At 44.7% G+C, this 23164-nt stretch overlaps 4 protein-coding genes across 7 annotated transcripts; 3 read left to right on the plus strand and 1 right to left on the minus strand.

Moving 5' to 3' along the window:
- Window positions 1-367: 367 nt before the first annotated feature.
- LOC117898997 lies at window positions 368-14128 on the plus strand. 2 transcript variants are annotated; one of them, XM_034808741.1, is made up of 6 exons: window positions 368-806; window positions 8826-9594; window positions 10846-11057; window positions 11121-11616; window positions 11690-13905; window positions 14070-14128. In XM_034808741.1, the coding sequence occupies exons 2-5, from the start codon at window positions 9123-9125 to the stop codon at window positions 12898-12900; spliced, it is 2391 nt and encodes a 796-aa protein (XP_034664632.1). In that variant the 5' UTR covers window positions 368-806; window positions 8826-9122; the 3' UTR covers window positions 12901-13905; window positions 14070-14128. The 2 variants fall into 2 exon arrangements, with proteins under 2 accessions (XP_034664632.1, XP_034664633.1); XM_034808742.1 differs by having other exon boundaries at window positions 11121-11610.
- LOC117898999 (triosephosphate isomerase) lies at window positions 13719-15063 on the plus strand. 2 transcript variants are annotated; one of them, XM_034808744.1, is made up of 3 exons: window positions 13719-13901; window positions 14070-14639; window positions 14701-15063. In XM_034808744.1, the coding sequence occupies exons 1-3, from the start codon at window positions 13734-13736 to the stop codon at window positions 14905-14907; spliced, it is 945 nt and encodes a 314-aa protein (XP_034664635.1). In that variant the 5' UTR covers window positions 13719-13733; the 3' UTR covers window positions 14908-15063. The 2 variants fall into 2 exon arrangements, with proteins under 2 accessions (XP_034664635.1, XP_034664636.1); XM_034808745.1 differs by having other exon boundaries at window positions 13719-13868.
- Window positions 15064-17211: 2148 nt separating this feature from the next.
- LOC117898996 lies at window positions 17212-20683 on the plus strand. Of its 2 annotated transcripts, XM_034808739.1 has the most exons (4): window positions 17212-17900; window positions 17965-18127; window positions 18191-18464; window positions 18523-20683. In XM_034808739.1, the coding sequence occupies exons 1-4, from the start codon at window positions 17384-17386 to the stop codon at window positions 20548-20550; spliced, it is 2982 nt and encodes a 993-aa protein (XP_034664630.1). In that variant the 5' UTR covers window positions 17212-17383; the 3' UTR covers window positions 20551-20683. The 2 variants fall into 2 exon arrangements, with proteins under 2 accessions (XP_034664630.1, XP_034664631.1); XM_034808740.1 differs by lacking the exon at window positions 17212-17900 and having other exon boundaries at window positions 17996-18127; window positions 18174-18464.
- A 424-nt stretch (window positions 20684-21107) lies between these two features.
- LOC117899000 (trypsin-1) lies at window positions 21108-22173 on the minus strand. Its single transcript, XM_034808746.1, has 2 exons — window positions 21687-22173; window positions 21108-21630 (listed from the first exon to the last, which is right to left on the minus strand). Exons 1-2 carry the CDS (start codon window positions 22074-22076, stop codon window positions 21211-21213), a joined length of 810 nt encoding a protein of 269 aa, XP_034664637.1. The 5' UTR covers window positions 22077-22173; the 3' UTR covers window positions 21108-21210.
- Window positions 22174-23164: the final 991 nt, after the last annotated feature.

A 23164-nucleotide genomic window follows, 5' to 3' on the forward strand; every position in this document is an offset into this window, starting at 1 on the left:
ACATATGTACATATGCTTATATGTATACATATACATATGTATATGCTTGTGTTCACGGCTCAATTCTGTGTCCCCTGAAGGGGTATATAGATTTACAAAGGCCCAAAATAGAAATCGAAAATCTCACCACGAATACGACTGCCATAAACCATAAACCTCAACATATTTGATTTATTTTTCCCTTTTTACGATTGCTTCGGCAAAGAGCAGGAAAGAGGCTCAGTGGGTGGGCAGCCGCCTCGGAACTCACCTCACTGCCTCAAAACACACCACACACCCTTATTCACCGCCCGACATACTCGTACATGCGGTGGTGGATGGTTGCCATCAGAGCCCCCGCATTTGAATCCATTCTGCCGTCGAGCTTTGTGCGATTCGTTATTGCCACCGCGGAAGAATTTCGCATCCGAGGTTTTGATTTGGAATTTAGGTTTGGATTTGAGCGCGAGTGCCATAAAATAATTATTAAACAAATTCAGTGCGAATATGAATGAAATGCCAAACTAAGGCACTTGGAAAAGTTTTCCATCCAAAATGTTATTGTTGACCGAAGCCGACAAGTGTCAATTGAATTAGCGCCTCCGCGGACAAAAAAAGAGAGAATTTCAAGGCGCAACAGGTGATTGGTGACTGTTGGTAGGGATTGTTGTATCTGTGCGAACGGTCCCGAACAGGGTGAATTCAGCCTATTGAAAGGAATCCAATTGAAACCCATCAAAGCAGCTCCTCCAAATTTGACAATGAGCGAGAAACAATAAAGTCATATCACCGGCAAGAGTCGATTATCGATCCTCCCTCTGTTTCAGGTAACTAGTTTGTCTCTCACTTTTTTTGGCAAGCAATTAGCGGCGGCCTCCTTTATGGCACCCTTTATTGCCGAGCATTTGTCTAAATAATATGAATGTGCTCGCAGTGGAAAGTACACAACATATGCTAGGCCAAAAAACAGGCAATAAGATTCGGACGTGCTCGACCTACCTATATATTAAATGAGGCTTACGTTCTCACCCGAAACGAACGGGACAATTACCATATAAGCAATGTCCCAGGGAAAGTTTATCCCTAACCTGTTGCTCTCACCGCATTTATGAGCAACGGGCATGTACGACGATGGCTAATTGATAACTGTTATATCCGGCAATTGTCCGTACTCGCCCGTGTCACCAATTCCACTGACCGTGTCAGCGAACAGCGCATTAAATCATCTCAAAATAGCAGAATGAGTGCATCAATAGACAGAATTCACCTGTTGCCCAAAGACAAACACAGCCCAAATTATCGCAAATTTTTGGAATTGCTCTCGAACAGAAACGAGCCGAAACAAATAAAGGAAACCTAGAGAACGTCAAAAGTGTTCTGTCTCGACAGCCAACCAGAGGGATGCGGTCTACCTGAGAGTATATGCATACATACAGATATATGTACATATGAACAGTCATATGTGCATATATACATACATATGTAGGTATGTATGTACGAGCACATCATTCTGCGACTGCTTCTATGGGTGTCTAGCAGATGCACACGGCGCTGGTAACTGCAATTCCCGAGCCAGACCGTCCAGTAAAGAAGGAAGGGACGTGTCGTGGGAAAGACGAGGGGACGGTAGGCCGTCTTCTGTTGATTGCGCCATTGTGTATAAATTAATTAAATTAAAAGTTTCCGGTTAAGCCTCCAAACGACAGCGCAGTGAAAGACACAATACACAGGCCAGTAAGAAATCAAAGAAGAGCGTACCCTTTCGTTGAGCTTTCACTCAGGGGACTTTATGAGTCAGTACGGGTACTGGATCTCACAGAGCCAATTTTATTTCCGTAAATTTGTATCGGCGCTGCAACGAGCTTTACCCTCGATGTTTCACTGAATCATCTGCGGTTGAAATTCGGGCACACTTTAAAGGCGATAGACCTGAAGGTTGGTTCTCTCGTATGCTCTTCCTCTGCAGAGAACGAGTGTGTAGAGAATAAGGATTCATTAGGTCGGGGTTTCTTCCATTCCATCGTCACCCATTCCAATTGCTTATATAAATATTGCACCTACCATCATATAATCTGTATATATAATCCGGCAACAACAGCACCGACGTCAGCACTTACCAAAACTCAGGCCCGAGACCGAGTCGCTGGCGATAGCCTCTTTTCTTATGCCCAGAGCTGGACAAGTCAAAACCAGACAAATCTTATTCCGATTAAATTATTCGAATTTCAACAAAGTCACGAAGCAGTAAACAGCCTGGGATTTTAGCAAGTCGGTGGCAGGGGCACAGGCAAACATAAGTGGGCCGCGACTCGGAATTAGCATTAAATTCAAATATAAGTGGAGCGCTAATTTCCCCCGCAAACTCACCATTCTCATGTCCCAAAAATATTGCGCAAAAGTGTTGCAGCTTTACAGAAACTCGACCACGCCCTAACGGTGTCCCTACCCCTCATCCATACCGCACTTTCAGAAGACTAACCGACTTTCCATTAACGCGACTTGTGTCCTTACATGAGTGTGCAGTTAATGTGCAGTCGACCTTCACTTCAACTAAAGACCAATTGTCAATATTTTGACAGAACCCTCCACCTCCCGAGGTGGGTCATATTAAGAGGGGAGGTTTGACATGTGGGAGGCATGATGAATATGCTGGCGACATATTGCAAATCCCAGTGGATGAGCTCGAACGACGTGCGGGGAATCATGTGGTAGTGCTCTGTGTGTTTGGAGTCGTATGTGGCGGTATGGGCGTGGCTCGCCTAGGATTGACATCACTCGGCCATTTAATAGCACCCTTTATGGGAATTTTTACAACCTGATGATAAAGAGCCAAGTGTAATGAATAAATGGCCGCCTTCAAAAGGTAGTGTGCATGATTCGATCTCAATTGAAGTCCTATTTAGCGGTCAGTCTGGATAAAAGCATTATATCTGCTGTGAAGGTGGGGTTCCTTCAACTCCCTGCTTCTAAATACTTAGATATGTACATATTTTCTGCCAAAGAAATCCATTTATGTGATTTCATTTGGCAGATTAAAGAAACGCATATTGCAGTTGACACTGTAGTTTCCAGACATGGTTTAGTTCCCTTTAAATGAGCCACCTCGCGGCGCAGTGCCCGAAATGGAAAACACGGACTGTGGAGCGCTGCTAGCATTCTGAGTGGATTACTTGACTGCTCGTACTCTTTATCGTATGCATCGCACACAAGTCGGCAGTCACACTGCCGCCATCATCGGCTGGCCACGCCGAATATGATAAATTATTATATCCAATAATTTTACATATTACAAAAATAGAACAGAGGCATGATTCAGGGTCAACCCCTATTCACGTGACGAAGTGAAATGAGATCGGGGCAAATCAATGTAACACACAAATATTTTCAGCCATCTAAAGTCGCCAATGTCCGGCAGAGACAGCAGAGAGTGGAAAGCAGGGAATGCAATTCACATGAATTGCTTCTCGTGGTCCGACAAACGGTTCGGAATCTTAATCGGGTTCAGCCAGCTGGTCATTTATGACATTTGTCTGACTGAATAATTCACAGTTGGTACGCATGCACAGGCAGAGATTCAAGTAATCGTCCCGATTACAGTCATCGGCATCAAGATAAACGCTGAAAGTGCTAATACACACTTTTGGCACTCTAAGAATGAAACTTCGTTTAATGATTGTTATCGCATTTCGGTGGGACTAACCGTACTTATAGAAAATCTCTTGATAAATCTAATCGGTGACTCATCACTCAATTCAGTTCTCAATCTTCAGAGACTTCAGGCTCTGATCTCTCTCAATTCATCGATCTAATAGGCAATAGATCGACTGCGCGCCATGGCTTACCTGAGCTGATGCACGTCGACCGTTCTATTCACATCCAATCCACTTAAACGTCATGGTCCAAAAATGTGAGAATACGAATTGGATTTAAATAATTTTTTTAACTACGCATCCCAGAATGTCGATGGGTTGCAGCAGGCTGTGTCTACTGCCATTTTGGGTATCGTATTATAAACAGCAGTTGAACAATACTATTGCCGTCAAAGATCATTTAAATGCAAATATGCCAATCATTAAAATGTTTTAAATGGCCCTCCCCAGTGACGAGAAGGCAAGAAAATAGCGGGCGCGAACTCAGCACGCTGTCTTCTTAATTTATGTGCAACTTTGTTGCGCTGTCGACCCCTGCAGGCGACAATGCCAGTCACATCCCCCGGATATTGGAAACTTCTGTCCGAGGATTCCATGGTTCCGCTGTTTCAGGCAAGTCATCAAGTTTCAACAAAATTTGCCACTTGTTGGCCAACTTCTTGTTTTAACTATGCCACCGTGCTGGTGGTAAGCGAAAGGATAATGCATGGCCCCCAATGGTTACATCTCCAAACATCATTAGGAGGCCATGGCCGGCCTATGGCTCCATTCACGACTCCCTGGTCGGGTTACAGGTAATTGGCGTTGGATAGAAAAACTGAAGGTCATGTTTTGGGCACCGTAATTAAATTTAACTGCCACAAATTATGGAAATTTGCAGGGACCTTTTCAGTCAGCAAACAAGTAGATGAAGGAGTGAAGTAATGCTTAAGCATAGATAGTTCAAGGAGATCCTCCCAGAGCTGGCCCTTTGTAGGCTAATGCGCATAAAATGCCATGTGAAAACCTTATTCACACTATCTCTTACGACATTTCAAGTCCGGAGCTGACGGGACATAAGCTACCCAGTCGCACAAAGACACATGTATTGGACTTTTCAAAGCTGATGCGCAAAACACTCGAAAGTGAGGTTGAGGGTGAGGGAGGGAGGTGGACAACACACCGGAGCCAGAAGAAGCAACTCGAAAAACTATAACCAGCTCCGTGTCATTGCGCCAAAATCAACAGAAATGCAAACGATGTGGGCTCTCCTCCGTCGACGGAGACGTAGATGCGGAATGTGAGTTCTTCTCCCATCCCAGGTGGAGGGGGAGTGGATGAGTGTTGACAAGGAAATGCCAAAGGAATGCTCAAGGAATGAACATTTTTTGTCCCCTTTCTGTTTCGACCACTATAAAGCAACATACAACTCTGGGAGATGCCTATATAAAGCCATGATTTCCGAGCTCGACATGTTTCACCAGCTTTAAGACTTTGGCCGCTGGGAGGATGCTGATGAAATTGATCTCTGGCTCTTTTTACGTAACCCAAATCCAACAACTAGAACTCCTAATGTAGGAGGCTGGAAGGCTTGCTCCTTTATGGTTTCCACTGATTACAAAATGAATATGGAAGCTGTGGAGCAGGCGCTGCATCTGGGTAACACTACCCGACACGATTTTCATAGATTTTGATAAGCAATTCTATAAACGACGACGAATCAATGCACTTTTCGACTTTTCCGTAGTTTTCGAATTTTTACATTTAATAGCTTAATATTTCCCAGACGGTAAACTAAAACCACAAATTATTTAAGTCCAATTTAAAGCTGCATTTTAGAATGGCACTGTTCTTTCCAACTAGATCTAAGATACTTAAGTTATGCCAAACAACAAACCGCTACCTCTAAAAAAAGCATTATCAAAAAATACCGGTTTTGAAAATAATTAAAAAGCAAAACTGCCATAGAAAAAAAACCATAAATAAATTGTTCATAATAAATTATAAATAATAATAAATCTTTCCGAAAAAGTTGGTTTGGTTCCTTGAGGAAAAAAAACGTTAGATTTTGCCGAGTAGTGTAATTAGAACATCTTGGGAGGGAACCCAGAAATTTTGCTCAATCGCACCCCTGTATGGTCAGCAGTACGGTATGTGAAAGCAATAATGCCATGTATTGTCTTATTGTGACTTTTTCTGTCTTCCTCTGTCTTGATTGATTTGACTTTCGTTTCTATTGCTCTACCACCCTCCGATGGTGGATTAATTGGGAGACACCCTGGAACCCGAAAGAGCATTGCAGGCCAAGTTCTGGGAGAACTGCAAACGCAAGTCCAAAGATAAAAAACTCATAACATTTAATTACGTACAATTTACTCATATGTTAACACCACTGGCCGGCTGAAATAGTACAGAAAAGATAGCAAAAAGGCTGATCTAGTAGTTGACAGGACAAAAGGTGAGAATAGGTACACCCTATCACTATCGCTATCACCAGCACTGTGACTGTTACTGACACCACGTCACCCCGTCCCAGGGCAGTGCGGTAGCCGTCGGACTTTACTCGTGTCTCCGCCATATAACTCTTAGGCCGATTGCTGACTGTCGATTGTCGAATTGACAGTCATCCTTCACACCGCCATGGCATAACTATGCATTGAACATTGTTTTGCTAGTGAGGTATTATTCACCTTTGCTGGGCGTGTTTATCTATTGGTGGCAGTGCCAGAGTCAGTCCATCGCTTGACTTATCTATCAACATGCCAGCGCGTTGGCATGGGAAGCTCGTCACATGTGCACCGACGACTATAGCGGTCTGGTCTATATAGAGCTAACTTCAATGCTGCAAAAGCAGTCCGTGCACCCTGCAGGACTGTACGAATCTGAATTTCCCTTACGAGTTCCAGGCCCTCGCCCGTGACGATAACATGCATCACAAATGCAACTAGCAATTCCAGATCAGAATTGGGGCTGTAATGCGTCGAAATCGGATATTAGCAATTCCGAATTGTACATAAGCCCTCTGTGACGTATGAGGATTTTAGTTATTTGTTTTTTAGGTGGATTTTATATTACCCGATGCAGTACAACTCACACCCACGCACAAGGGAAAACATGTGAATCCAAAATTATCAGATACCAGGAGGAGCACAAGCAGATGAAAAACTTGTTTACTGGAAACTCTTATCAGCCATTCAACTTAACATACATTTATGGAGGGTTGGCCGAGCTCCTCATCTTTTACTTGTTATCACAGCCAAATTGTTCGGCGCCGTCTCCCTCCTAGACAATGTTCTGTATTTGAAAGACGCTTTATCTTGGAAGTGTGGGAAATATCGATGCACTTTTAATGTTCTCTCTTGCAGATTTTGACAGGAATTCGCCTGGACCAGGAACTAGATATGTGACCTGGCTCAAAGGAATCATGTTGCATTGAACGGGAGACTGCGTCTTCATGGCCGCTGAAATCAGTATACCAGTCACGTACGCCCACGCTAACAAGGCATTCCATAACCCATGTCCCGAGCAGCGATTCAATTTATGCCCATGTCAAAGCTCGGGTTTGTAATTCTGCTCGTCATTTGCAGCGTCTCATAAGACACACCTAATAAATTCAAACGAATCATAGCTTGGCGGTGTCAGGAGCAGTGAACTGGGACCGCTCTTGGCAGCCTTTCAGAGCTCCCTCACACAGCCAGGGCCACTAGTATCGCTAATTGAGCTTGCCAAATGAATTAAATCAATACCCGGTCGCAATGGCTGTGCCATTTGTTGATTAAGTTTTTAACTGAAATGGAAATAGAAAAGGAAATGCAAATTCCGCCTGTTGCCTGTTACTTGCTACTTGCCCCTGGTGCTTCTGGAGTCCTTCTGTCCTCCTGCTTGATTGAATTAATTAGGCAAAAGGCAATTAAGCGAATCGACTCGCATCAAATGTCTACCCAGCTTAACACGCAAGCGAGGCTGGGTCTACGGGGAGTTTCGTTGGGACAGCAAGGGAGTATAACAGTTATGGAGGAGAGTAACATAAATTCCATTGCCAATAAGTTGGGAAATAAGTGAGTGTCTCCCATAAGGGCTGGCTCAAGAACGGCGATAATTTGACAAGCCCCTAGCGGACCCTTAGGTCAGAGCGAGCGGGTTATTGTCTGGCTCTAAGTGCTCTGGCTTGATGAAGTAACTCCCCCCATTTTCATTTTCCTTTCATTTTGCACTTGCCGCTTTTCACTTAACGGCAGCTGCCAGGAGTAAGTTGGTGAATGGCAAGGCGACAAAGAGCAAGGCGAGCAGGTCAAAGGTGGGCCAATTAAATGGAAAACGTTTCAATGTTCCGCAAATTGTTGTCATAGATTGATGGATTCACTTTCACATACAAAACCCTCTACAAAATGATTGAGCAGTCATTCCTTATAAACTCACTGCTCTACCGCCATCGTAACTTTATAATGCTTTAGTATCTGACAACTATAAAGACAGATCCATTCGTGCGTGTTTTGATAGGTTTCCATGACTTCCGACTGCAAGACATATCCCAGTCCATCCTATTGTCACCCCGTGCTGCTCTTTGCCTTTCCTCTCCTGCTCGAGATGCGGTTAAATGGCGAGATTTCCTCGCTGAGGATACACAATGACAATGCGGTGACCATCTCTGCTCCAGTTCGATTGCCTAGCAATTGATTTTTTGTTGCTTGCCGGGACTGTTGCCCTGTTAATAATTTTAAGTAAGGTAAACCACATACTCATAAGAAAAGGCAAATAGCCACAGACATACTTACATATGTAAATAAAACTTATGTAAAAATATCAGAAAGTAACCGTCTGATGGCTCCCTTCCCCTGGCAAAAGTCATATCGCATCCCAGCTGGCAGCGCATTGTGTTGACGAAGAGCCCTACAGATGGGCTCCTTATTGTCATAGTTAGTCCGATGGCAACCGACTACAAAGAGTGCATACACTTACTCTTAGACTCCTGGCTGACGTGCTAACTTCAACCCTGCAGAGAAGGTCAGGGTAATCGACGTTCCCCATTCTGAGATCATAAAGTGAGACCTATGACGCGATGGCCCACAAACATACATATGTATGTACATATGTAGATACCCTGTTAGTCATGAATAAAAAAGTCAAGGCTTTTCAAAAAAGTCACGATCTCATAATTATTTATGTCAGAGAAGTCACAAACATTTAAAAACACATTTCATTTCTATATTTTTTCAGCCAAATAAAATTGCACTCCCTCATGTGACGACTACAACCAGCCACAACACAACAATAATAGAAAACGAAATAACTAATAGAAAAAATTAATAACACTGAGACCGAAGCAGCCGCAAAAGGGACCCGCACCTGAGAAGGAGCAGAGGGACATGGCGAATACGCAATGCTCAACATGTGTTATTGCTCTCGCTGCTCCAGCTACGACGACCTCGTGTCAATTATGAAGCTTACAATTTAATTGAAACTCACTGTCCGTTACCTTCCACACAGTCAATTACAAATACAAAGCTTGAGAAAATGTCGGAGTTCAGATACCTATCCATTACGGATCTATCCTTTAATCTGCCAATAGCACCGCTCCGTGCCGCCACCAAGACAGAGGAGCCAGGTCTATCGGACAACCCCACCACCGATCTGAATATTCCCTACACCGTTTTTGAGATCCTTGTGGCCATCGTCAGCATCATTGGCAATGTCCTGGTCATCATTGTGTTCCGCCGTGAGCGAAAGTTGCGACGCAGGACTAACTACTACATCGTCTCCCTGGCCATGGCCGACTTCCTAGTAGGCAGTTTGGGGGTGCCGTTTGCCATTCTGGCCTCCATCGGACTACCCCACAACCTACACGCCTGCCTTTTCACCGTCTCGCTGCTCGTGGTTCTCTGCACAATCTCTATCTTCTGCCTGGTGGCCGTTTCCGTGGATCGCTACTGGGCCATCCTTTATCCGATGGCATACTCACGAAACGTTCGCACTCGGACGGCAATTTGTAAGTTGGGAAAAGAGGGAGGATATTTTATATTTTGGTTCCCATTGTTGCAAGTGCAAGGCTGCATCTTTGTTGGGCCTTTGTTGCCTCGCTGCTAATGACTTTGTCTGGCTAATATACTTACATTGTTCGGCCTGGCTACTGTCCATGTTTGAGTTGCAGATTGGCTACCACAAAGGAGTGCTCATCTGGCCAACAATTATAGTGCAGAAAATAGTACACAACTCTTAAACTGGTATTTCCAAGTCACCAAAGCCAAAGTGGTGCTCTTCAAATGTAGATTATGAGATTCGTTCCCAATGGTAAATGAAAGTACATAGGTTTTGTTTAATGAAATAGTAGTGCCGCACCTCATCACTTTCACAACTCTTTTTGAGACCCTTCCAGTCGGTCGAAATAAGCAAATGATACCTTTTTGAAAAGCCTAAAAAATAAGTACGCAGAAACCAGATGGAATCCTGGAACATTTGCATTCCATTTGTTGGTTTTTCATTACTCTCGTTGAAAACGCCTGAGATCTCCTGTTCAATGAAATAAAACTGCTATATGCAAGTTACAAAAAAAAAAAAAAAATCAAATCAATTAAAATAGTTACCATCAGTAAGATTAATTTAACTATTGAATATTTTGATGAAATAAATATGAATGTTGCGGTACTTATGACAACAATTTTATATCGCCCTGAAAGTATTTTGACAGTTCGTACACGACTTATTACAGAACTAAATAATAAACCAAAACAAACATGTTAAAAAAAAAATATAGGTTTTAATTTAATCTAATTAATTAATCTAAACACTACCAATTTTTTTGAACAGCAGATTTCAAAGGTACATACATATGTGTCAAAACGCAGGAGACACAAGAATAGGAATGCAAATGATCCAGGATTCCTGTTTAATTCGAAAGCTTAAAAGGGTCTCAAAAAGTGTTGTGAAAGTGACGTGGTGCTGCACTACTATTTCATTGAACAAAACTTATGTAATTGCATTTAGGACCACACTCCCCTTGATGACTATGTGTAATAACATGTCCGCAACTCTAAGCGACCCTCCAAGATTCATTTTCGTCATTTGCGTCATTTTGTCAGAGCAGGAGAGTTCAGTCACATGGCAGCGAAATTACTAGGGAGCACTTCACCAATTCACATTTGCCACAATCTCACGGTCACTGTGACATCGGAGGAGCTCACTTGACGGGCTTCGGGTTGTAACCCTTTTGCTTATAATTCGCCTCTGCTGTCTGTTGCAGTCATCATATCAATGTGCTGGGTGGCCGGAACGATAGTAGGGTTCCTGCCGCTCTTCGGTTGGCATGCGGATGTGGCCCACAATCAGGAGTGCCTATTTGTGGAGGTAATGGACTACGACTACCTTGTCTTTCTGTACTTTGCCACGATTATCACACCGGCGCTGCTGATGCTGGCCTTCTACACGCACATCTATCGCGTCATCATCAAGCAGGTGAGTTTGCACCTTTGGCTGCATATGAATTGTTCATCCTATATCATGCTGCTCTCCCCGTAGGTGCGCCAGATCGTCACAATGAATCCCTCCTCGGACCTCAGCCGGCGGTCCTCTACAGCTCCTATGCAGGTGATGCCAGGAAGGGGTGGTGCTCATGCGGGTACAATGCTAAGAGTGCTGGGAGCGGCCCGAAAGCGGGACGTGAAAGCTACGCAAAATCTTTCTATTATTGTGCTGTTTTTTATGATCTGCTGGATACCGCTTTACACGATCAACTGCATCAAGGCCTTCTGCCCCGACTGCTATGTTCATCCCAAGCTGACGCTCTTTTGCATTATCCTCTCACATTTGAATTCTGCCGTAAACCCAGTTCTCTACGCCTACCACCTCAAAGACTTCCGGGCCGCACTCAAGAACCTGCTGCTCAAGATGATGGGCGTAGACATCGATCAGCAGGCGGAGGCCACCCACCGTTTTTCCTTGGCCAGCCAGCACCGCCTCCAGTCGATGGACTCAAATATGCGATCCACGCAGCCGCGCCTCTATGTGGGTGAGTGTGAGTGCGCGTCGTCTACCGGCCAAACCGGCTACACCCCAAAGATCCAGCAAATTAATCCTTTCCCCTGCAGACTCACCAATCTGGCTGCGGCAACAGCAGGAGGCGCTCAAAAGCTCCCAGCTACTTCCCAAATGCGGTATGGTCTCGCCCTGCTTCAACAACATCAACCAGACGGTGGCTGCTGTCGCCTCCGTTACTACTGAGATGGAGCGTGAGATGTGGAACATCATGGAGGCATCCAGCGGTGCTGAACTGGGCGAGATAAGCTTTGAGTTTCCGCTCCCCGCGGGACTGGGTCCCAAGCGAGAAAGTGATCACGACAGCAATGTCTCTATCCGCCCTCGCACCTTACCTGATAAGCCAGCGCCTCAACAACCCCTTAACCATGGGATGCATCCTCGCTGTGACAGTGTCTACTCATACGACAACCACAACTACTCCTCCAGTCAGGAAGAAGATGACGAAGTTCTGGACCACGGGGACTGTGAAGATTTAGATTTCGAAGATGTCTTTGATCCTGGCACTCTCACTCAGACTGGTGTGGACCCCGCAGAGCTTCGTAGATCACTGGCCCTTGTAATGCGAGAGAAACTTCGATCCGACGATACAGACCTCCAGAACCAGCCAAGCAATATCCACGAGCTGCAGTACGATCTTGACCTATCCCTGCAGCAGGAGCGGACCAAAGCCAGGCCATGCTCCACGCAGACCTCGCCTACCAATGGTCCGCTTCCAGCTCTTCTGCGGGCAAAACTCTATGCCGGTAACTCAAACAGCGCCCACTGCATCCCCGGGCCGTCGTCCAAAGAAGCAACCAGCCTCACCACCGGCGTCTATGTCATAGATAGCGAGGCGAGTCCAGATTCAACGGGCCATAAGCCAAAGTACCGCAAAGGAACCGCCCTAACCAGGAACTCGCTCAAGAAAAGCCGCTCCTGCACTTGCAGCATCAAGGGGCGTGATCATGGCGATTCTCATGGACAGGTAGTCCCTTCGCACAATGGCAACAACAGCGATCCCCAAGAATCGCCGCCAAATCACCACCAGGAGAGCTTCTTCAGCCCTCTGAGATCGGTGGGCAGCTTCATGCAGCATTCCAATCCGTTTCATTTCTTCCAACCGCATGCCACAAGTGCCACCTCAACTTCGATGGATTCACCTGTGTCGTTAACACTCACACCTACACTCACACACGCACCCATGCCAGCACACACACTGGCTATCAAAGGCACAGCCTCTGCATCAACACCGTCCCTGGCCACTGCTGGTGCAGAGAGCTGACCAGTAGACGAGAGCGACGGCTCCACCCAGAGCAGTCCCTAGGCAAATACTCGCCAGTCAAGGCTTATATTTTAAGTACTTGATGGCTCTAATTAGTTTCCTTTCGCATTAGGAAGATCTTAACAGCATTGGGATTTGTTTAGTCGGATCCAGATCCAGCGGCAGTCGAATTCTTAGGAAGTTACGCGCATTTATTTTGTTTACCAATTTATGTATGGACCTGCTATTTCTGTAAATAATGTTAAATTCTGTTGAAATATTTATGTGTGCAGTCGATGACTGCATAAGTTTGTGAAATCTTACTGTTTTCCCCTATTTGTATATGTATGTATGTAAGTATGTATGTATGCATGAGCACGGTGTATAGTGGGTGTAATTATTTGTTTGTGAAAGTCTGTAATACTAAGCCATGAAGCTAATCCGAATTATTTTTAAATTTGAAGATAAATAAATCATATAATCGATTTTAAAAGCTTAACGCCAAATTTCAATAGGGTTCGGGGATATGTTAAAATGCTTCTGCCTCTTAGAAATGGTATATTTATATGTATTTATGTATGTACATACATACATACATATATACATATGTATATTTAATTATTTTTTGTTCAAAAGCTATTTCGAAAGCTTTGGAATCGATTTGGCTAAATTGTAACATGAAACTCCAGGTTAGAATGATTCAAGCAGGCTAATTCCGAGTTTTCAACTAATTAAATGCGAATACGTCAAATTTAGTTTTTTTAGACAATATGATTCAGTTTTTACGCGCGACCCGAGGAAGAGCGCAAAGCGTCTGGCACACTCATCAGAGTGGGGCACTGTCTCGCGCAATCATGGACAACAACCCGAGCGTTTGTGACACCATGCTGGACGTGCCCAAAAGCGTCGCACCGCAAGCTCAGAAGTTCACAGCTGTTTTCATAAAGCTTTTCGAGCACCAGTGGAAGACGTATGAAGGTCAAAAGAAGGTTAGCACATCACATCAGTACATTTTATACGAGGTGGGTGCGTCGAAATTCGCTAAGCAAAAACGATAAAGTTGACGGCGAATTTCTATTCATTTCATTCCGTTTAACACTGCCCGTAACGAAATTAACGTTTTCAACATCTAACTTAACTCTTTCATTTACCGCGGACCCTTGCGAATTTCACTGTTGCCCGGCGCGCAGTTCTACGCAAATTCCAACACACATAGCAAAATGAGCGCCCGAAAATTCTGCGTGGGAGGCAACTGGAAGATGAACGGCGACCAGAAGTCCATCGCCGAGATAAGCAAGACTCTAAGCGGCGCCGCTCTGGACCCCAACACTGAGGTGGTCATCGGCTGCCCGGCCATCTACCTGATGTACGCCCGCAATCTGCTGCCCTGCACTGTTGGCGTTGCCGGTCAAAATGCCTACAAGGTGGCCAAGGGCGCCTTCACGGGCGAGATCTCTCCCGCCATGCTCAAGGATATCGGGGCCGACTGGGTCATCTTGGGTCACTCTGAGCGTCGCGCCATATTTAATGAGTCCGACGAGCTCATTGCCGAGAAGGCAGAGCACGCTCTGGCCGAGGGCCTCAAGGTAATCGCTTGCATCGGTGAGACCTTGGATGAGCGCGAGGCAGGCAAGACAAACGAAGTTGTCGCCCGTCAAATGTGCGCCTATGCCAAGAAGGTGCGTGACTGGACCAACGTGGTTGTCGCCTACGAGCCCGTGTGGGCCATCGGCACCGGCAAGACTGCCACCCCCGAACAGGTGAGTTTTGGCTTCATTTTTGCACCTCTTTTGCATTCACACCCACCACACTTTATTTCAGGCGCAAGAGGTGCACGCATTCCTACGCCAGTGGCTGACCGACAATATATCCAAGGAGGTTTCCGCCGCGCTGCGTATCCAGTATGGTGGCTCTGTGACTGCCGCCAACGCCAAGGATCTGGCGAAGAAGCCCGACATTGACGGCTTCCTAGTGGGCGGTGCCTCCCTGAAGCCCGAATTCGTCGACATTATCAACGCTAGACAGTAAGACGCATCCCACCGATCAAACGCAGCAATGAAACTGCACGAAGGGAGCGGAGCGGGGGAACCACATCCTCCAACCCGCATTATGCATTACGCACACCTTGTTGTCAATAACTGAAGTCAAAAATTCTCAGTTCACTTGCGGGTAGAAACCTATATACTGTTGTTAATCGTGTATCTAATTTCTCCTTATTAAATTATTCTGGCTATAATTATAATTACGCTACTGCCACTAAAGAGTGCAGCAACTTACCATGTTTATTCTCTTTCTTTTAAATATGGTATTTTTCCGTATCTGTTGCCGCATTTAAATTTGAATGGATCCTCAACTGAATCTCGGACTGGAGTTTCCTTTTCACTTCAAGATTTTCTAAGTCTAAGACCCTAAGTTATATTCATGGTAATATTAAAATAAAATTCGATTAGCTTATCGCACAAAAATACCGATATATGTATAATACATTTTTGTCGACCGAACCAGGGATGATATTCGAATATAATCGTTAACCAGCTGCGCAAGCCACAGCTGCTGGTGTGCAAATGTCGAAAATCAACCACAAAAAAAAAACTAAAGTTAAAAAAGAAGCTGTAATAAGAACGGGATGAGGCAAAACAGCCTAAAAGTGTTGAGAAGGAGTATAAGTAAATAAATCCAAATAATAAGCCGCCAAAAATTCAAACACGTATCGAAGCAGGGCCCTGAGCAGAGTTTGTTTTTTGTTTTGTTTTTATCGTCGCGTTTCTTTCCAAAAAAACTACTAATACAGTTCGAATACAGCTGCTAGTGTGAAAACGGAGAAAATCACCTAAAAAACAACTATTGTTAACACCGAAAGTGGTTTTGATTCAAAAGAGCGGGAAGATGCAAAACAGCGTAAAAGTGAGGGAAAGAAGAAATAAGTACAAGAATAGGGAGCAAAAGGAGACGAAGGATAAAAGTGAAATGTGTGTGTCTGTGGAAAGAAAGCAGCCCACAAATCTCGCTGCCGACGTCGTAACTATTTCGTTTTCCCCTATTTTCAATGCCACCAACCGCAAAAGTCTACTCCAACCATTACATGAAACGAAAGGTTCGTTCCCAACATACGAGACGACGGCCGGGCAAAATGCAGCGGCGACTACCGAGGACTGGACCTGGAACTGCCAAAGACTTTGCACTGCAGATTGCCGAGGATTTGGCTGGCTTGTAGAAAGTTAAGGTGTCAAAGGTGTGCTGCTGTCCTTTAATTGGAAATCATCTTCCAATGATTTAACCCAAGAACTGGAGGTATTTAAATTATTTAGAATAACCAATACCCCCTCCGGCTGTCGACAGCTTACACAGTGACTTAAACTTGAGTGAGTAATAAACATAGAAGTCTTATCCGTGCATCTAATCATGAATACTAATTAGGTTATCCCTCTCAGCCCCGGACTTGTGCCCTTTGGTTGCTACGATGTTTGTCGGACCGTGGACAAGTCCATCAACTGTCGGGACGTAATCTTTACCTTGGGTCGCTCTGATAAGTGTCAGGGCACATCGTGCATAACGAACCAGCATCTTATGTCACATACCTATGCCCCCTTCCAGTGCATTCACAATGACAGATCGCGCGACGCCGGAGAAAGAGTTTGCGCAGTGGCGCATGAGACATTTCACCATGACCCAGAGGTGCACTGCCCAGCAGCTGTTCAGCAGCTGATTAACGATTGACTCCGCAAAGAACCCTGCATAGTTTTCTCCTCCGAAAAAGATATAAAAGCTTATGAACATGAGGATCTAAACATCACCGAAGCCTGTGGATGCATGTCAGGACGTGTCTGCACCCGCATTCGCAAATTTTGCGATCAGTTCTTTACAGATTAGGAAAGTGGATGTCTTTTTGCTCGAAAGTGGATGTACATACATATGTAACGCACAGAAGGAATCGTTTCCGGCCCCATTAAGTATATATATTCCTGAGCAGCAATAGTCAATAGCCGATATAGCCAGTCTGTCTGTCCGTCCGTCCCAATGAGTGCCTGGATAGCAGAGAGTATAAAAGCTACAGCAACCAAATTTTGCATCAAGATTATTGTTGACACTGTTACTAGTGTATTTTAATATTTCGCCCCGTCCCCACAAAAGGGCGAAAATCAGATACTTTCACAATTGTGAAGATAGAAAAATACTAAAAGCATAGTTATAGAAAAAAACATCTCTCCCCCCAGCTGCCGCCTTAACCTAACCTATTGCCTGCATGAATAAAAAAGTTGTAAGTAAAAATATTCCGAGCAAAAAGGGTGCCTTGAGTTTTGCTTTCGTAAGAGAGTGTTTGTTTTGTATGACTCGCAGGGCCAGTAGTCTCACTCTCTATTGATAGTTCAGGGCGTTAACTCAAACGTTTTCAGGCCTGTACAAATTGTTACAATTTATGTGAATTTTTCGTATAGTTGCTCGCGTGTTTTAAATTAATTGTGGAAGGATATTTTTAGACTCGTGTTCCAAATTTGGTTGAACAATGGCCACTGTCGAGAAGAAGGAGAATGAGACGGAACCAAAGAAGCAGGATAGGAAGAGCTTTGACCACCATCGCTGTTTGGTTACTACCAAAATGGACAGAGACAAGGCCGACTACATGAGGTGTACCACCAGGCAGAACAACAGGGAGAGACAGATGTTCCCGAAAGACACCGATGTGTGCTGCTCCACCTGCCCACCCATCGATCAGACTGAAACGATCTGTCCTGGGCCTGGTCAGAAAGGCAAGTCCAACAAGGACGACATACGCTGTTTCACGCTCAATATGGTCGTCCAGAAGCTGTACATGCCGGGAAGGGACTTTGAATGTCATGACAAGCTGAGCATCAAAGCAGACATCTGCAAAGGCGTTGCGCCATGCCTCAAAGCGGATCGTATCAACGCGCTTTGTCTACCCCCTGAGCCGATCATGACCTTCCCCATGGAGGGCGAGTGTCTGTCAAAGCGTCTAGCAGAGGGTATCTCCATCGCAGTGGTCTATATGAAAAAGGAAATCGGTACGTACTTACAGCAACAGCCTCCTGCTGGAAATGTTCTAAAATCAGTTTCAATCTCGTTAAGGTCGAGGCTGCTATGTGCTGCCCGAGTCGGTGATCTTGCGCATGTGCAACACTGTGCAACAAGTGGTGCACACTGCCAAAGTGGAGCTAACCTGCCGTGGCTGCACTGTCGGCATGGCCACCGTAAGAATATCTATGCAAATGCGGTGTCAAAGCATAAAAGAGTAAGTAGCACCAGTGACGGAACTTGAAGCCACCTAAATGCGATAGCCCCTGAACTTCAATAGAGAAATAAACGAGACCGCCTCTGGTCTAAGCTTGGAGACCGATGACCTTAAGAGATGCATCGAGAAGTTTGTGGACCCTCAAGATGTCTTTTTCATGGTCGGGGACAGCTCTCAAGCATTTGCATCCTCCTCCACGGATCTATGTCGGGGCTTCAGGCCCGATGGTATGGAGGAGTCTGAACACCGTTGCTCGGATCCCCAAAGCTTCCTTTCCAAGTTCCGCATGCGCAACGTCAACGACGCTGGTTTTCTGAACCAAGCCTGTGGCCCCGAGGTCAGTCTTCAAACTCTCAAATCGATACACTTCACAACCGGTGTGCAATCTGTTTCAGGGTCAGTCCATGAAGCTAGTGGATATGGCAGGACCCTACGCTGTATATGGCTGCCCAGACGCAGAAGACCACTGCGTGGCCATTGAACCTCCATACGGGCCATCGGATCAGTTCTCACACGAACGGCAGGCAATATTCGGGGATGGCGCGACCAATCGCTTGTGCCATCAGGTGCCGGTGCCGGACCTGAAGCAGACGCTTATCAGCTCATGCCGCTTTTGCCAAGTCTGCGAGGAGGACGTATCTTGGCTGCCAAAGATCGGGGCGTGTCCCTACTGTGGCTACAAATCAGTGCCCATGTTTAAGGAGAAGCCATACGACGAAGATGCAACAGCTGACAAAATCCTACTAAACCATCTCGACCAGCCTGAAGATCCAGCTTGCTTTGATGTTGGCTCCATAAGCGGCTGTTCGGACAGAAGTGGCGCAGATGACGGGCCCACGTCGGAGGCGTTCGATTCCATAGTGCGCGACTTCGAATTGCTGAAGAAATGTATTAAGAAGTCAGAAAAGGTAGAACTATCTCCACATACCCACAAAAAGCGGCGTTTGTCAATAGCTAAGGAAGCCGAAGAAAAGCAACTGCAGCCGCATCTAGCCAGTGTATTCGCAGAGCTAAACGATCTGTTCAAAGATAAGTCGAACGACAAGAGTCCAAAGATTGAGGAGATTTGCGAGGAGGCTTGCAACCTTTCCAGAGTTTCAAAGCAACGCCATTACCGGAAGCCTGCAGATGTCAACGATAAGGGCAAGATTATTCAGGATTCGTGCGCAGTGCCCAAGAAACGCAAGAAGCGACCACCACGCCGGAAAATGCCCTTCAAGTCCAAGTTCTACGCAATGCTACCTAAAGGAAGAGATGGACATGCTGCGCGCAGCCATGCCCACTGCTTTGACGGCGACTCGAAGGTGCCGAGTCACATGGGGTGGCTCTGGACCGCACACCCTCTGGCCAAGAAGCCCGGATGGCGACCGGGAGCCATACGTCGATCTATACGAGAGCTGATGCGCTACTTTCTCAAGGACTACCCCGTGGACACCATCCCCGTATCGAAGTACATGACCTACTACAATCACAGGCAGCGGCCGCCTGCCGATTACGAGGAGAAGCCCGAGGACTTGGTGCAGGTTCCGACGTTGCACATCGAGAAGAAGAACGACGAGTACATCATCACTCTGCGTCCCCTCAAGGATACGGAAACGCTGAAACGGTCCGCCAACCCTTACGTCAATATGAAACCCGTCCAGTTCCGCATCGTAAAGCATCCGCAACTGAAGGAGCTGCGTGATCTAAAGCGCTGCCTTAAGAGCATGGGCTTCAGCAAGTGCAGCTGCCACAAGCCCGTGACTGAGTGCTACTGCCGAAGCTTCATCGATAAGAAACGCCTGGTCTACAACCTCAAAAAAGAGTGCAAGCGACGCCAGGTAGACAACTGCGAAGATAATCTCATCCTCTCCGAAACCACAGACAGTGAGGCAGAGTATGAGTTTGGAGTCACCCCGCCGGCAGGTCTCATCCATCCGGAAAGACTTAGGAAGACGCACGTGAAGCACTGCGAAACGCAGTACAACGAAAACGACTGGGCCATGCCCAGCATGTTCCCTCATCCCCCAAATGCCTTCGTACAATACGGCGCCTGCGTGCTCGGGGAGCGAAAGAAACCCTTCGACTGGATATACGGCAAGGGCAATGTACATCAGGAGCCTAAGAAGCCTCTAATGCGCAACAAGCCCAAGACGAAGAAGAAAAAGAAGGCACAGTCGGGCCGCCAGGAGGGTGGCTTCATAAGCGAAAAATTGGCCAATTCTGTCAGCCAGACGCATAATTTCGATCCGCAGAAATACTCCAATGAATATAGCTTCCCGCTCACCGGACACCGCATGCTGCTCTTGAACCAAGCAGCCTACCCGCCAACGGCTCTACAAAGGCTGTGGAGCGAGGATACTGGGATGGGTAAGCGCAGGGAGAAGCTCGTCAGATTCGACACCAATCCAGTAAACTCTTTTTGCGAGAGGAACCTTTCCTAGACAGTCAAACACAGTCCCACCGTACCACCAATACTATTCGAGCAAGTCAACAGCCATTTTCAAAATCATTTGTAAATTTTAGGCCCAAGACATAAAATTATAATTTTCAATAATATAAATGATACTGCAACCTTCATATACATTCCGCAATAACGGAAAATCTTGTGTTTTGAAAGTGATAGCATTTAATGATTCGAATTCAAAGTACATATCTTAAAATTCTTTCATTTTTCTTATTCAACGGTACAACCGTACTGAAGCATTTTACAAAATGAAATGTCTTCTACACGACCTTTTTAGGTCTTCATTTCAGAGACTCCGATTTCTGTTTGTTTTCGATCTATAGATCTATAGAAAAGGTTATCTAATCTTTTCCCGAAAATAGTTATAATTTACAAATGGCATGTTGTTAAAGATTTCATTTTGGCACTCTAAGATACTTAGGTGACCTTTAAAACCCGTTTTATGCCGACATAATGTAGCCTACTTTACATTAAGGAAACATGGTTTTGCATAACAAGGAAATTTGTTTTTTTTTATTTCATGCTAAAGTTACATGTAAAATCCGTTTTAAATATAATTAGTTATTATTTCGTTATTCTTTTCTATACTCTTGATTACTTACATTTTACATTTCTTGCGTTTGCGCTCTGATTATAATCAATAATTATTGCGTAAAGAATCTAAAGCGATATCCTTTTCGGTGTTCAGTTTTTTCATAAGATTATCAAACCAAGGAAACAAAATTTCAATTCGTGCATAAACTCCAGGCCTATTCGTTAAAGCACATCCAATTCCCCATGATACAATGCCAATCAATTTCTCTCGCTCTACTAAAGGGCCGCCTGAGTCCATTTGACAAGCATCCACGCCACCACTGTTCAGATATCCTGCGCAAATCATACGTTCCGTAACTCTATTTCCAAGTAAATTTTTACAGACAGTCTGATTAACAATTGGCACTCGGGCAAAACGTAAAACTTTTGAACTGGCACCGTTATCAGTTGTAAAGCCCCATCCGGAAATGGTTGCAAATGAGCCGTCTTGTATGCGTTTGTGATTCATACCAATAGCTTTTATCTGAAAAAGAAAACCGTAAATGAGATGGAACAAGTAGAACGCTCAAAACCACAAACTTTTCTTGAGTATGTCAAATCATTGGCTAATCGTATTAATCCAATGTCATAATCCATTGTCGAGGCAGACCATTTTTCATGATAATGAATCGAAGCTGCCGAGAAAAGCTGTCCATCCGCAGGATCACGCGTGGTTCCACCTACTTTGACTTTTAGTAGGCGCCGTGGTATTCCCGCAAGGCAATGGGCCGCTGTAACAATAGTATTATTATTTACTATTGAGCCTCCACAATGGTGGTTGCCGTATAACTGCAAGGATACTATATATGGTACATTAACAATATCGGTAGGAAATCCGCCTACTATGCGAGGTTTGGAAAGATTTTCTTTAGAAGCAAAGCAAGAACTATACAGAAGAAAAAAAATGAGCACTGTCGCTAACTTGAACATCGTTTAGCCGATTTATAAATAATAGATGTTACGCCCTGAAAATGAATCTTATTTATGAAACGCTGCAGTGCACACAGACCAAAGGAAGACTTCTAGAATATTACTTAAAACATGGTGAGACAACAGTGATATAAGTTTGGGACATTATTTTGCAATTAAGAACGATTGCAATTCTCTTATCACCTCAAACGTATATTTCAAAATTGACGCTATTATGTAATGACATGTACTATAATAATATTCTGTTCATTTTGTCATATACTTAGTAAAACCTTACTCATTGTTTTGAATACAAACAAGGAGTAACGTTGTGAGTACCGGGTACTTTTATACACGGCACTCAGTCAGTATATACTTGTATGTACATATGTACATATGCGACCTTAGGATTTATGTACAATTTTAAATTTAATATTGTTGTTGCTAAGTCTGTCATTTACATCTATATTACTTCTCCCACCAACACTAGCTCGCATTCCTTCGCCGAAGGGCGCACACTGCAGGAGGAGGGGGGATAGGATAAGCACTGCAAATCACTGAAAAACTGGTTGCTTGAGGTCTTAAAGTCTCTGAGAACTTGCTGTTCGGAAATTATATTGAGATAAGGGGTGTTTTTTTTACATTTGGATATTTTAGTCCAAAGTTGACTCCGTCGACTTTTTAACTGTATCAAGCTAATGGCCCGTTTTTATTTATGCATACATACATACATATGTATGTACTTATGTACATATATATAGACATGTGTACATATTTTATTGTTTACTCTATTTGTTATCCAAGCACGACCCGTTTCTTAAGAACAGCGGACCCCAAACTGATTTGCATTTGCTTGACCCAAAAATTTGGAAATCAAACACCGTTTGATGGGCCATTCTAGCTTTACGTAAAACCACTTTGAAAGTAACGCCAGCTTGTCGAGCATCTTTTGATGTCTTTGCCAAAAAGGTGGGCTAATCAACTTTCTTAGAGACTGCGAGACATCATTGACTAGTCGAACAAGCGATCCGAAATAGAACAAATAAAGTCAAAATGCAGCCCACACACATTTGTAGCTTTGGTATAATCCGATTAAGCCTTAACCACAA

The sequence above is a fragment of the Drosophila subobscura genome, chromosome O (genome assembly GCF_008121235.1).
Source record: "Drosophila subobscura isolate 14011-0131.10 chromosome O, UCBerk_Dsub_1.0, whole genome shotgun sequence".
Classification (NCBI taxonomy): Eukaryota; Metazoa; Arthropoda; class Insecta; order Diptera; family Drosophilidae; genus Drosophila; species Drosophila subobscura.